The sequence below is a fragment of the Atractosteus spatula genome, chromosome 8, assembly GCF_055471065.1.
Source record: "Atractosteus spatula isolate fAtrSpa1 chromosome 8, fAtrSpa1.hap1, whole genome shotgun sequence".
NCBI lineage: Eukaryota > Metazoa > Chordata > Actinopteri > Semionotiformes > Lepisosteidae > Atractosteus > Atractosteus spatula.
In genome coordinates, this window is record NC_142713.1 from 31,724,657 (window position 1) to 31,739,021 (window position 14,365).

The 14,365-nt window shown below is 39.0% G+C and overlaps 1 protein-coding gene across 1 annotated transcript in view; it reads left to right on the forward strand.

The window, feature by feature from the left end:
• lrp6 (low density lipoprotein receptor-related protein 6) overlaps positions 1-14,365 on the forward strand; it is a 74,257-nt gene that overhangs the window by 53,941 nt on the left and 5,951 nt on the right. Inside the window, exons 15-22 of the mRNA XM_088923748.1 lie at positions 70-260; positions 3,432-3,641; positions 4,026-4,151; positions 4,638-4,874; positions 10,191-10,301; positions 11,019-11,249; positions 11,833-11,969; positions 14,076-14,173. Of these exons, the coding sequence (XP_088779874.1) occupies positions 70-260; positions 3,432-3,641; positions 4,026-4,151; positions 4,638-4,874; positions 10,191-10,301; positions 11,019-11,249; positions 11,833-11,969; positions 14,076-14,173 (1,341 nt within the window). The remainder of the gene's footprint in view (positions 1-69; positions 261-3,431; positions 3,642-4,025; positions 4,152-4,637; positions 4,875-10,190; positions 10,302-11,018; positions 11,250-11,832; positions 11,970-14,075; positions 14,174-14,365) is intronic.

Genomic DNA, 14,365 nt, shown 5'->3' on the forward strand with positions numbered 1-14,365 from the left:
TGGAATAAACCTTTACCCGTGGATTTCTGGTAATTTCTTAACAGTGTTTCTTGCTTTCGATTTTGTCAGGTACATGTACTTCACAAACCTGCAAGACAGGTCCCCAAGAATTGAGCGTGCAGCCTTGGATGGGACTGAAAGGGAGGTGTTGTTCTTCACTGGTCTAGGGAAGCCGGTTGCCTTGGCCATAGACAATGAACTGGGCAAGCTGTTCTGGGTGGACTCAGACCTACGCCGCATCGAGAGCAGTGACCTATCAGGTACGTTCATGAGATCTGCACGGTTGTTCCAGGGTAAAGGAGCACCATTGGACCAGACAATGAAGGTGGTCCTATGACCAAAAACAATATCCCTGCTTTTGTTTTTGTTTGTACTGCTTTTCGTGGAAAATTTGACCAACCACCTGCCCAAGCAAGTTTCTAGGTAAGTTGTTCGATGTTTAACAAAAACAAAGAAACCCTACAGAGTTAGGTAATGAATTCCCTTGCAATGTCTGATGATGAAACTTCAGAAAACTGTGCATGTTCTGAACTTGGATTTTACTCTAATACAGAAACTCTCTCTGAATGTTCTGCAAAACAGTAATGAGGCACATTGTCTCTGGTCTATAGCCTCCCGGACTCTAGTTGGCTCTGTCAGTTGTTTGCAAGTTTGAGGGCTTGAACCCAGAGTTAGTGAAATATTGTGAAACGGGCACGAAAGTTGAGCTTTAGATTTTCTGAACAGATATTGCTTGAGTACTCAATCACGCATTTGTGGTCTCCCATATTTTGTCTATATGTAGTGTGATAAAGGTATGGATGTGGAGGATTTTCTTAACCTTCGAGTAGCAAGCTGAAAATGTCTTATTTTTCCACTTATTCAGCTTTGCATCCTACTAATTTGTATTTAAAGTCTCACTGAAGTATACTCAAATCACTCTTTCAGCAGTGGTTTGAATTGGTTGCACATTTTATACATATCAGGACAAATCGGGTTATCTGTCCATTTCATGATTTTATAAAGCTAACTCATTTGTCTGCCATTGTAGAGTACACTCCATGCACTGAGAGTGATTGACTAAAGGATTACTCTAGGACTTGGATTTCAAAGGACGCAAACCCCATAAGATCCAATAGTTTCACTTTTATAATGCTTTTTGGGGATTTTCCAAACTTAAATAAGGGCGCCTGATGCAAGTGTCTTCCTTTCAGGACTAAAAAGATTAATTTTGCTTAAGCTGTCAGTGGAGGATTAGAAAAATCAAATCATGTAACACCAATAAGGTGTTTGGTGACCATTTTTGCACACGGTATTCTAAAGATGTTTTGGTAGCATGCTGGACATTTAGGCATAACATTTACAATATGTATACTAACATTTTGCCTTTCTTGTTGCTTCCCCACCCTACAAATGAATGGCTTAGGCCTTTCATAGGTTTATTCTTTGTTTAATGTTTCCCAATTAGAATTTTAATAATATCTGCACGGAACTCTGCACTTCTCTACAGTAATTGTTACCCACGAAGTATTTTGGAGTTGTGTAAATCTTATTGAATTTCCTTTGAAGCTTCAGCTCCAGTGTTAATCCTCCTTTTTGACTGTACCAGAATCTAGTTGATACAGTCTAATTTCAGCAGTGATCTTTATACAGAACCCTGTGGTACTCATCACCCCAATTTGAGCATTCACCCCTTATTTGTACTGTTTTCTGTCCGTTAAATCGGTTTTCAGTTCAGTGGCCGTGCATGAATTTGATTGTCTAATACTTAAACTTTCTGAATATCAAAACGTACATTTGACCCTCTTGTTCTAATTATGATTCTAATTATGCTAATGTTATATAAATAAGTAAAACTTATTTAAATACTTGGGTCAGTTTTTTTATGGATGGTAACATTTTCTAGTCAGTAAATATCACCTTTTGCTATACGTAATTAGACTTATGAATATTGCATTCATATTTACACAAAGATACATCAGTGGTTTTTTAATATTTAAGTCTAAAACTGTAATAGTAATACCAGTGTATGCATGGTATAATAAGACTGCAAATGTTTTTGTAATGCTGTTGTACTTGCTTGATGTCTGAGACTTAAGTAAAAAGACATTTCCCTTTATATTTTTTTAATTCTTAATTTCAAGGAACATTTTGTTTGAGCTTTGAAAAGTTCTGACTGTCTCAGTGTAAAGTGAAAAGCAAAACTGTTCCAAATTGTGCTTGTGTATCAGCTAACCAGATTGTTTAGTATAATGGTTTAAATGCTCAAAACATTAGTTGCCCAAAACAAATTTGCTATACATTCTCCTATAGAAGATGTTTTTTTCCTCTAAAAACAAATTCTGAACACGGGTGTTTAGATTACTTTCAGTATTTAATTGAGAAATGCAGGAAATTCAAGACATTATGGAAAAAAAGAGAATGCATTAATCTATAAAAGGCATGGGTTTTGAAGTACACCCAATAAACCAGCTCCATTTATGTCTTACTAGAAACCTCTTCAGCATATTCTAGTGGTTCTCCAGTGCTCTACTTACTCTGAAAGGAATTCTAACCATCTCAATAGGAGCAGGGGGCCTTCTGTGTAAAACAAACAGAGTGCTTAAACTATTAGAACTCAGAATCCATACAAATCAGAGCAGTTCATGTGGTAATGCATTGGACCACAAATAAAGTAGTTTCCCAATTAACCACAGGATATTGGCTCATGATCCCATTTCAGCTAAAATTAGATTGAAGTCTGTGATGTGAGCGGCTGTCATTAGCCTCTTTTAAATACGGCATATGTTTATGTTCCGCAGCACTGTAAATAGCAGCAGGGAGGATGTGGCATGTCGTTGCTTGACATGGAGAACACTTTTAGTTCAGGAAAGCTGTTTAATTTGGGTCTGTCTGCCTTCACTGGTGATAAACTCACACCCTGTGATTACGAGTTTGCCCAGTGTATGGTAACAGATGCCATATGCTTCCACCATTTTCTACAACTAAGAAACAGTACTATGTATAAAAGAGAAAACTCACTTTATTTGGAAACCCTAATACACTGTACTACTGACCTGTACTAATTATTTTAAAGATATTCAATACCTGTTTTTTCCGTGATACAAAATATAGCCGAGAATCTACTTTTAATTTGCTGGTCAATTTTTTTTCCTTGAGATTTCACTCCCATTTCATTTGACATTTTGTGCCGGAGAAACTTTTAGCAGTGGGCAAATATACGAAGAACTTCAATGATAATTTTTTTTTTACTTTCTCCAAAACTAATCAGCCCACATATACATTGATGTTTGCATTCGTATTAAATACTGTAATAAATCTATATCAATGGGGAGTATGCTGCTGTATTTACCAAGTTAAAGTGATACTGCCATTTAGAAAATGATCCATATAAATGCTCATCATATGTTCAGCCCTTACAGTTTTTCTGTCCTTTTGTTTGATGCTTCCAGGTGCTGATCGGATTGTGATTGAGGACTCGAATATCCTGCAGCCCGTAGGCTTGACAGTCTTTGGAAACCACCTCTACTGGATCGACCGGCAGCAGCAGATGATAGAGAGGATTGACAAGGTCACCCGAGAAGGCCGCACCAAGATCCAGGCTCGCATTGCCTCTCTGAGTGACATCCACGCAGTCAGCGAGCTGGACATGAGGGAATACAGTAAGCACCTGCACACCAGGGGAGGTGGCAAGCATCCTAGTTCCAAGGATGGGTGACCAGAGACCTGCCTGTGCTACACTACCGTACATCTGAGGATGCTGAAATGGTCACTTTGCTCTGCCTCTTGAGAAAATAGTTATTCTGTGCCCTGAAAAGAAAATCCAGTTTGACCATAATCTTTCGAGAGATAGGTCATTTGGTACATTATTTTATGCTTATTCAATTTTTTAGCAGCCATGAAGTCTGTGGTTTTCAAAATTGGTTGTCTTTGCTGAGATGAGTGACTGAGCTTAACTTTCAGAGCCAAGTTTCAGAGCTTTCCAGTTTCCTTTAAGTTCAGTCTTTCCAGGAGCAATGATTTGAGTTAACGTTTTTTCATTTTAGGGAAGCATCCTTGTACTTTGGAGAATGGTGGCTGCTCACATATCTGCATTGTGAAAGGTGATGGTACCACACGGTGTTCTTGCCCTGTTCATCTGGTGCTGCTGCCAGACGAACTCTCCTGTGGAGGTAAAATATTTCAGCCCGACTGATTTGATTCGGGGTGCTAGTGGGTAGAAGCAGGGGTTTGTGTTTTTTTTCTCTGAAATTTTCACTACTGGCACTGGTGACCTTTTATATGTGACCCTAATGCATTGTAAAAAAAACTATTAAAAACAGTCGTGTAGTTTGTGGATTTGTGGGCTTTATGGTATTGCCTAAAATTTCTGAAATGATGGAAAACTTCTATATTGAAGTTATATCAGGGAGGCTTCAATACTAGAACTTATTCCTAGAGCATTTGTATAGCTTTAACATCTTAACAGTGAGTACAAGCACTGGTAACGTTTATTTCTTTGGATATTGTTTTCAACTCTCTTTGTAACAATTTTTCCTTCTAAGAACAAGCTCGGGTTGGAGAATTAAAAGAGAACTTTAAAAATCATGCATCTTAATATCATTGGGAATTGTGTAAGGGAATTTCAAAGGGTTGTGACAGGAATTTTTCTTGTTCAGAGCCTCCGACCTGCTCTCCGGAGCAGTTCTCTTGCTCTTCGGGGGACGTGGACTGTATCCCCCAGGCCTGGCGCTGTGATGGCTACCCGGAGTGTGATGATGGCAGCGATGAGGAGGACTGCCCCGTCTGCTCAGACACGCAGTTCCAGTGCGATAGCCGGCAGTGCGTCGATATCATCATGCGCTGCAATGGAGAGATCAACTGCCAGGACAAGTCCGATGAGAACAAATGCGAAGGTACTGAACTGCCTCCAGAGATGGATTAATTCAGCAGGCTTAGGAGAGTGCCTGGACATTGGCACTAGGAGACACAATTGTAGCTGTGATCAAATTGTGATTTGGATTGTTAAAACTAATAGTTTGTTTCTGTATATTTTAATTTTTTTTTACAAAAAACATATAATGTTCTTTCACATAAACACTAACAAACCTTAGCATCTAAAAAAAAAATTCTGTCTCTCTGGTCAGCGACCATCTCCTCCCTTTATGGGGCGGGCAGGTCACCTTTTCTGGGCAAATGATCTGTCCGCTTTCAGGGTCTTAGTCTCTGGAATCTTGAAGCAGCCGTCCACACAGAGCTTCTCTGAGGGCAGGCTCACCTCCATGAAGCACATGATCTCAATGCCAGGTGTTTCTGGGAGGTGCAGTCCAAGAGCTGCAAGCTCTGGTTGTGGTGATAGTGCCAGCAGAGATTGCTGGATATGAATGTGCAGAGCGGAAGTGTGGCCTTAGTCTAGAAGATTCGGGCAGCACTCAAAGAGCACCATCCAGATAGCTGTCTGTTTGGATTATTCTGGTGATGACTCTATAGGTGAGGCTATTGTGTCTGGCCAGGATCTCCACCTAAGCCATGTAGATCAACCCTACCACAAAGACACGGGCTTCACCCCCAGTCACGGGTGACTTGAAGATGGCCCAATTTGAGATACAGATAACTGGGGTGTAAGGTTGTTCCCAGCAACCCAAGCCTGGCTGGGTCCATAGGTGGTACTGAGAAGGTCTGGTATACGATGAAAGCATCTGCAGTGCACACCTCCAGAGAATAATAGCAAGTCAATACAACAGCCCTTGGCCAGACACTGGGCTGGAGAGGGGTTCACTGGACCACAGGGCACCTGCCAGCTTTGAGAATGCTGCAGTTCTCTTTTGGATCATGAGCCTCATTTCTCTGAATCCCAGAGCCACCCAATAGGGCATTTCCCATCCTGTGGATTAACTGCCTCCAGTTTTCTCCCTTCATCCTTGTGGGCTGTCACAGATGGGAGAGCCCAGCACTAAGATCAGACCTCCCCTCTGAGTCGGTTAGCTTCTGTGCCCTAGACAGACTCTACTTCTCCAGTCAGGCTCCTGTTTTCCTCCTCATATCCACCTTCAACGTCCTCGGCATAATTCCTCATAATAGCTTTGCTATCCCATCTGTGGGCAGACATTGATCCAATACAGAAGTAGTTAAGAAGTCTAATTTAATCAACTTATTTTGACAATGCAAATTTGACAAGAATAGCAAGAAAAAAAGCTTAACAGACTGGGCAGGATGAGACCGGACAGAATGTAAATGTGAGGTATGAACAGGAAACTTTATGGTTACATTTAGTACAGTTTACGTATTACACATAAAAGAGGAATAATAATCACAATAATAATATGGGATGGTAGGATATGTACATGTACTTTATTGTATGTGCTTCTTTGTATGTATATATGATTGGGGGTTCTGAATTGGTGGATTCATTACTGGGAGATCTCCAAGTGAAAAAAGATGCAGACAGAGGAATGCTGCGGCTCACAAGGAGGGACATTCTATCAGACTGTCTGCCTAAAACGTTGTTATAGTTATCTGCAGTGTCTTGTACACAGTGTGAGCATGTATCTGAATTTGTCAGCGTGGACTTTGTAATTTTATTGATTTTCCACCAAGCTGTCAGGGTTGTTGAAATTACAGTGTTCTTAAAACAATTGTGATGTGTTTTTAATGATGTTAAATGACAATTCGGAGAGTGAAAGTTCCTTGGTTATCTTGTTGGTTAGGTCAGAGCCATTTAGTAATGTATTGTAGTTGGTGGTTTACCAAATACTAATTGTAAAAAAGTGCTTTCAATCCTCCTTGAGTTTACTTTTTCTGTACAGTGGTTAGTTTAATCCTAGGGTTTTTGTTTTTTGGGTAAAACTTAATTATTGAATCAATGAATACAACCATATAAAGGTGGGTTGAATTGGAATCATTGTACACATTCATTTTAGGTAGGATTATCATTTTAACAGATGCTGTTCTGCCAATTATAGAAAGAGGCAAGTTCATCCAGCAGGCTAGCTCATCTTGTATTTTTTAGCAGTGGGTCAAAATTTAGTTGAAACAAGTCTGATGGCTTGGGGGAAATGTTGATATCTAAATACCTTAGGTTAGAGGAAGAGATGATTTTGAGCTGCAGCATTCCAGTTGTCAAAATCGTGGATTTATTTTATAGAGTAATTAGATATTTCAGAAAATGTGTTTACGAGCTTGATGGCTTCATGTAGAGAGGTGAGTCAACTCTAAAGTTGTCAGTAGGAATTTCCAATTTACTTTGTCAAAAGCCTTTTCTGTATCTAATGATGCAGTAATTGTTTTCATTTTGTTGTTTCTTAATACGTTAAATCAGTCTATGCATATTGCTTGAAGAGTGTCTTCCTTTAATAAACCCAGTTTGGTCTGAATGGATTATGACTGGTGTGACTTTCAATTCGGGTGGCTAATTCTTTACTAATAATTTTGACATCAGTATTAATAAGCGATAGAGGGCAATAACTAGAAAGTTGGGTTGTTCTTTATCAGGTTTAAGGAGTACTGAGATAATACCTGTATTAATTTCTGATAGTTTTTTTTAGTTTTATTTCACGAGTTATTCTGACAAAAGAGTGAAATTGTCAAAAATGTCTACAGAATTCAGCAGGGAATCTGTTTGATTCGGTTCATGGTCTTAAGTGTATAATGTGCTGTACAGAAAGTGTTGTCTTGTGATGTTTGCATGGTATTCCCTGCTGAGTCCCTTATCATGGCAATGATTGATTTTTCTTCGTTTTAACTGGTCTGCCAAATATTTTCCTGATTTATTATGTTCAAAATGATCCTATCTGAGCCTCTGTAGTTGGAATTCTGTTATTTATAATATTTAAATTAAGTTTAGCTTTCCTTAATTCATTTTGAATTTGTTCAGTTGGATTGTTATCAATTCTTTGATTTCTTTCTTCCAAATTGTTTACAAGTTTTAGTTTTTTTATGAGCTGAATATGATATAATTTTGCCCTCCGTACAACTTTGCCGGTTTCCCCAAAGTAAAGTAGGTTAAATTTCTGGAGTATCATTTTCATGAAGGGTGCCCACTTTTTTTTTTAAATGTATTGAAGTCTTCATCTTTTAGCAGCAATGTATTAAAGCAACATCTAGTAGTGGGTTGTTTAGATTGTTTACTATTTAACTTGAATGACACTGGGGCATGATTTGTATCTGAAATTTTGGATATAATTGAATTACTGGTGAGAAAAAAAGTCAATACGGGGAAAGTGACTGATCGGGGGTGAGAAGTAGAATATTCTCCTGATGTTGGGTTCCTCAATAGCCAACTGTAGCCAAGACCAAAGTCATTCATGTGCTGTTTTAGTGTATCAGTGGAGAGCCAGTTTCTTGAGTTACCTGAGGTACTTGATCTGTCCGACGCTGGATTGATAACAGCATTAAAATTGCCTCCTATTATAATTATTGAATGTAAAACTCGGTTAATGATTAGAAAAATGTATGAAAAAATGAAGGGTCATCATCATTTGAGCTCTGTTTGCAATTGTGATGTTGTTAATGGAGGCACTAATTATAATGTAGGGGCCATTGGGGTCAGTAATGGTAGTTTGATTAGTGGTATTATTTTATCAAAATGGAGAGGCCTCTTTGCTTGGAATTGTAAGCTGCTGAAAATGTTTGATTGAATTGTGAGGATTTTAATATTTGGTGCTCTGATTTTACTAAATGAGGTTCTTGTATTAGACGTATGTCAGTCTGAAAATTAATGAAGTGAAAATCTTAACCCTTTTTACATTTGAACCGATACCATGGATGTTCCAGGTTACAAATATAAGTGATTGCATTGTTACCTTATTAAGAATTGAATTTTTTTAAAATAAGTTTGCATTTATGTGTGCATGGGATCGTGCTTATATGAAGATGGCCGATATTTACCATTTTTAGAATAGGCATTCTCAACTAAGTTTTAACATTTAAAAAAATCTAAACAGTTATTCTAGTCAAAAACATGCAACCCCACTTAATATCCATTTCCTCTCTTAATAGTGTTCCTCCTTCCATATTATAAAAAGTCTTACAACTATAAACATATCGCATATAAAACCATTGAACACAACAACAATCAAATCCCCATTAATGTTAAATACATGAATGAAGACAAAACACTGAAACATATGCAGGACACAACAGGCAAGCAACAGGAACAGGGTTTGGACCAAGGTATATGGTAATTTAGGTTAAAGAGTTTGTGCTTTAGAGTGCAGTATATTTTTTCTCTTTTTATTGCATTAAGCATTGCTTCTTCTTTTCTCGTTCAGCAGAATTTATGCTAACCAAGGGGTGACTTCTCTGTCACAGTAAAGCCGTCCGTCCACATAGTTTATCCACCATGATAACTCCGCACTTCTCTCTTTCCAGACATTTTCTTCTAATTTGGAACATTTTTTTGCATCTCTCTTTTATTTCATGAGGAAATTGGTCATTAAGGCCATAGTCTGTTCCTACCAGTTCCTTTCCCTTACTTTTAACGAGTTTTGTTTATAATTTTCAAACTTGGCAATAATAGGTCTGGGGCAATTGGTGTTTGTGTTTTTCTTGCTTTGCTGCGCACACGGTGAAATGTTATTTCTCATACAGTTTCTGCTGGGAACTTCAGTTGTTTGTGCATGAACTCTAATTTTTTCTGGATCATCTGATGGGGTTTTTTGTGTATTCCTGAGAAGATTAGATTGTCGCACGTACTGCGGAACTGAATATCAAGAATAGTTTATCTCATTTCTTTTTCTTTCATTACAACATCCATTTGCGTCGTGAGAGTTTTAAGTGTTCTTTGGGTTTCCTTACAGAGTGATACAATTTATTCCTGACTATATTCCAAGCTATTTCTCAAGCCTTTTGAGGATTGAATTACAGTAACAGTAATAACAGCCAAAACATCTAGCAGCACACTGCCACAATGTTGAATTAGCCCCCTCTGTACTCTTGCTTCCCCTCACGCAGCCATCTTGTTCCCCTTCTCTTCACTTTCTCTCTCTATATATATATTCTAAGTACCCGTTGACATTAAACACTTATGCCAGAAAAGTGTGAAGGGAAATGTTTAAGGCAGGGTTGATGTATATAAAGTTGACGTCTTGACACCTACAGGTAAGAAGGCTCCACAGCTGAAACATTGCGTTTCTTCTCTTTTCAGCATGAAATAAACCTTTACTTGTTCCTTTGCAGCCTATGAATGCTGATGCAGCTACCTACTTGTCTTAACACCTATATTTTTTCTACAGTGCTTTGCCCAGTTGATCAGTTCATGTGCTCTAATGGACAATGCATTGGAAAACACAAGAAGTGTGACCACAACACCGACTGCACAGATAATTCAGACGAGCTTGGCTGTTGTAAGTAGTGTTTGAACATTGTGCGTGGAAATAGTCTACAAAAGGGTGTGCATTGTAATCTAAAAACACAAAGTTAATTATATTTACAAAGGTGCCACTGTGTTCAAGCTCGCAGAGCGTGTGTGGGTATCACATAGTGTGTATTAGGATTGAACTAATTCTGAGCACCTTGGATACATCTGCATACAAACTTGTTCTTGTGTAAATGAACAATGACTGCTTGTAAAAGAGTACCAAAGGATCTGTTTTGAACTATATACAGTATAGCCTACCTTCTCACACTTAAATGCAGATTAGTTTGTGTTTGGTTGTTGACGTTGGAAAATCAGTGCATGTGCATCTGTATGATAAGTAAAATATGATATAGGACCATGTGCTATTCAGCTGTTGTGCATATTACAAAAGGAATATAGGATGGTTGTACTCTATAATTTATAAATCATAGTTCTGAGCAAGGTCTTCAGCAAACCAGTTGATGACCGCTGCTCAGGATTGTTTTGGATCCCTGGTTGCTCTGCCTTGCTGGTTTGGACTGAAGATTCAAAGCATTCTGTACAGGTTTCTGCAGTCCTTTTGACTGAACTAAAACTGTTCACTCAGAGGCATTGTTAGAAAGTAGCAGCATTGCTTGAGCACAGTTTTAATAATGGTAGCAGTGAAAGGTTTAGTGCTTCCAGGGGCTGGAAACCTCTTGTGATAGTCCATTTCCTCTTTTAGACCCTACAGAGGAGCCATCCCCTCAGCCCACAAACACCATCGGCTCCATCATTGGAGTGATCCTCGCACTGTTCGTCGTGGGAGCAATGTATTTTGTTTGCCAGCGGGTGCTATGCCCCCACATGAAGGATGATGGAGAAACAATGACCAATGACTTTGTCGTCCATGGAGCCTCCTCTGTGCCCCTGGGATATGTGCCACACCCTAATTCCCTGTCTGGGTCATTGCCAGGTAGGTCTAAATGTTGTTCTGTGCCTCTCGCAAGATGCAAGGAGAATGTAGATTCTTTAAAACAATTTAAATCTGAAGAGGTTATAGGCATGTCATTGCACATCTTGGTCTCTTATTGCCATATACATTATAGGAACAATTCAACTGTGATGTTTACTTTAATGCAGGAATTTTAAGGTTTATAAGTTAGCCCTGACTATGACAATTGTTAAATATACCAAATTCATGTAATTTGAATCAAATTAAATTATTTCTTATTATAAACGTGTAATTTTTTATGGCCAGTCTCGGTGGTTGGCTGGTGTATGGCTGTAAGTTTGTCTGGTTCAAAGAGGGCCTGACCAGCAAGTGATAGGAGGGTGCTTCATGATCCATACTTTTCTCTTCTTGCAAATTAACGTGAGTTAAAACAGGAATTGTTCATTCAGTGTTCAGAGAAGACAATGGATGACAAAGGGTTTTGGTGATGTTGCAAGGCTGTGAGGGAATGCTGTTTATAGAAAGATGAAGATCTGAAGGAGTTATGGCCTTGTATCCAGCCCACTTTATGGACTGATGTGGATTTGTCTTGGTCTTGTCTCAGGAATGTCAAGGGGGAAGTCTGTGATGAGCTCTCTCAGCATTATGGGGGGCAGCAGTGGTCCCCCTTATGACCGAGCCCACGTGACTGGGGCCTCATCAAGCAGCTCCTCCAGCACCAAAGGCACTTACTTCCCCCCGGTGAGTCATTCTTCCGCCGCCTCTCGCGGGTCGGAATGTGCGGAAAGTTAACCCGGTGTGGACCGAGGGGACCACGAGCACGAACTGTGGAGCAAGGGAGCAGTGGCAAGTGAAAAGTGCAGCCAGTACCGTTATTCCTGTGATTTGCAGCTCCTGCTCCGTCCCTGAGATCATAGTAGTTAAGTTAACTGCACCGTCAACTGTAGTGCATTATAGAAAGATGTTTCTTATAAGTACTAAAATAAATGTATTATATTAAATTTGGCTGCCACCTTTCCGTGACCTTTGTCTAGACTTTTGTTTTAAAATTATCTCTCTACCAGTAGTTCTAAGCCACATTGTTTTTTTTAGCTCCATTGCTGGGTACCTACATAGCTCAGAGCAGCATATTGATCTATGTGACTTGTCTACATGCCTACCCCATGTGATAAATACTGGCCTACTTTGTATGTTGACTGCCTGCAATGGTCAAATATTCACGTGTAACAATAACTGGACAGATATGACAGTAGTACATTTTAGCTTCTAGCAGTGAAGTGTGTTTGTTTTAACACATTACTTCAGGAAAAATAAAACCAATTCTCCTTTTTTGTCCTAAATTGAAAAAAAATGCTTAAGATATCATTTGCAAATAAATATCCACACATATATACAGTGGCTATTGTAAGTATTCTCCTTCCTTAGATTTTTTCAACATTTTGTTAAAATATGGAATTGTGATGTATTTAATTGGGAATTTTGTCCTTAATCAACACGAAACACTTTATGATGTCAAAGTGGGAAAAGGTCCTACAGAAAGTTAATAGACTTAACCAAGAAACCCCATGGCTATAATTTGTCAAAGGTACCTCTACTAAATATTAGCTCAAAAGGGTAAGTACTTATACAGTTATTTTCATTTACATTTATAAATAATGAGGATCTTTAGAACTGTCCCTTTAACATGATAGAGTGTTATGTGATCAGTGACAAAATATCAATTAAATACTTCCTTTCATATTGTAACAATATCCCCCTTTCTCACCACACCCCCAGTCATTTTCACATTTTTGCTTTTGTTGTCCTTGCCCTGAGATCCCTGCTCTCTCTTATTCCCCCACATGTCTGAAGAAACTCCACTGCTGGAGGTTTTTTTTTTCCCCAGTGTGGAATTAACCACTCTACTTGATCGTTTGCAGTTTGTACATTGATGCAGGTCCCCCCTGTGAACCCATACAAATGTGACAACTAGGAATCTAAGATATCAAATGAGTGATTGGGGGTACTGAAGGTGGAGTGAAACAGCTGATATAAAGAACTTGTCAGTATGGCAGTAGCATTTAAAAGATGAAATGAGCAATACATTTTCTGTGGCTGTCTCTCTCAACTGAGGAAGGTTCTTTCATGGACCTGAAGGTGAAGGATGAGGATGATACAGGCTCAGCACACACTCGGCAATAAAGAATTCATGGAGATGTACAGAGTATTGGGTTATAAAGACTACAAATTAATGCCTAACACAGCTTTTGATATCCAAACATCAAAAGAGAAACCAGAATGGTACAAGTAGACTGTTTACCACTAAAGAGAGAGGATACTCTTAGCAGCCCAGGAGGATATTTGAAAGTTGTTTTCTTGGTTTTAAAAGCTAAAAAAAGCCAAACCCACCTCATAAGTAACCTTTTTAAATTCCCATCCAATCACATGCAAGATGACGATGCTGTTAGTTGCCTGTGATGGGTTAATATTAATTTAAGGCAGTCAGCCCACTACACCAGCATTGTAACTACCCTCCGCACAACATTGCTTACAACCTTATCCTTTCTCCTGTATGATAGTGTTGTAGAGTTTCCTGGGACGCATTACTATATGAGTAGAAAGTTCCGACACTGGCACAGAAGCAGCATGTTTAGTCCATTTTCACAAAAAAAAGCTGGTTTGATACAATGTCCATAGTGGTTAGGTCATTGCAGTTCTTAATTTACTGGTAAGAGCTGAACTTCATGCAGAGTAAATTGCAACTAACATCAAGTATCATTTTGAAATTCTAATAGTGTAAATGAAGGACTATTCAAAGGACCCGTTGTCTTTCGTTTGAGTTATATCCACATGTTCTTCTTTCCTTAGATCCTGAACCCCCCTCCATCCCCCGCTACAGAGCGGTCACACTACACCCTGGAGTTTGGCTACTCTTCAAACAGCCCTTCTACCCATCGGTCATACAGGTACCAGACACTGCTTATGTGCCACAGCCCACACAAAGGCCGTGTTTGACTCTGTAGGATTGACATCTGCTGATGAGGTGTTAAGATGTTTCATTTGAACATCTGTATCCTAGTGCACTGTATGCTGCCATTCAATCTGAAACATAGACTACAAAGCTGTTGATAGTTCAAATGGTATTTGTGGATTAGTGT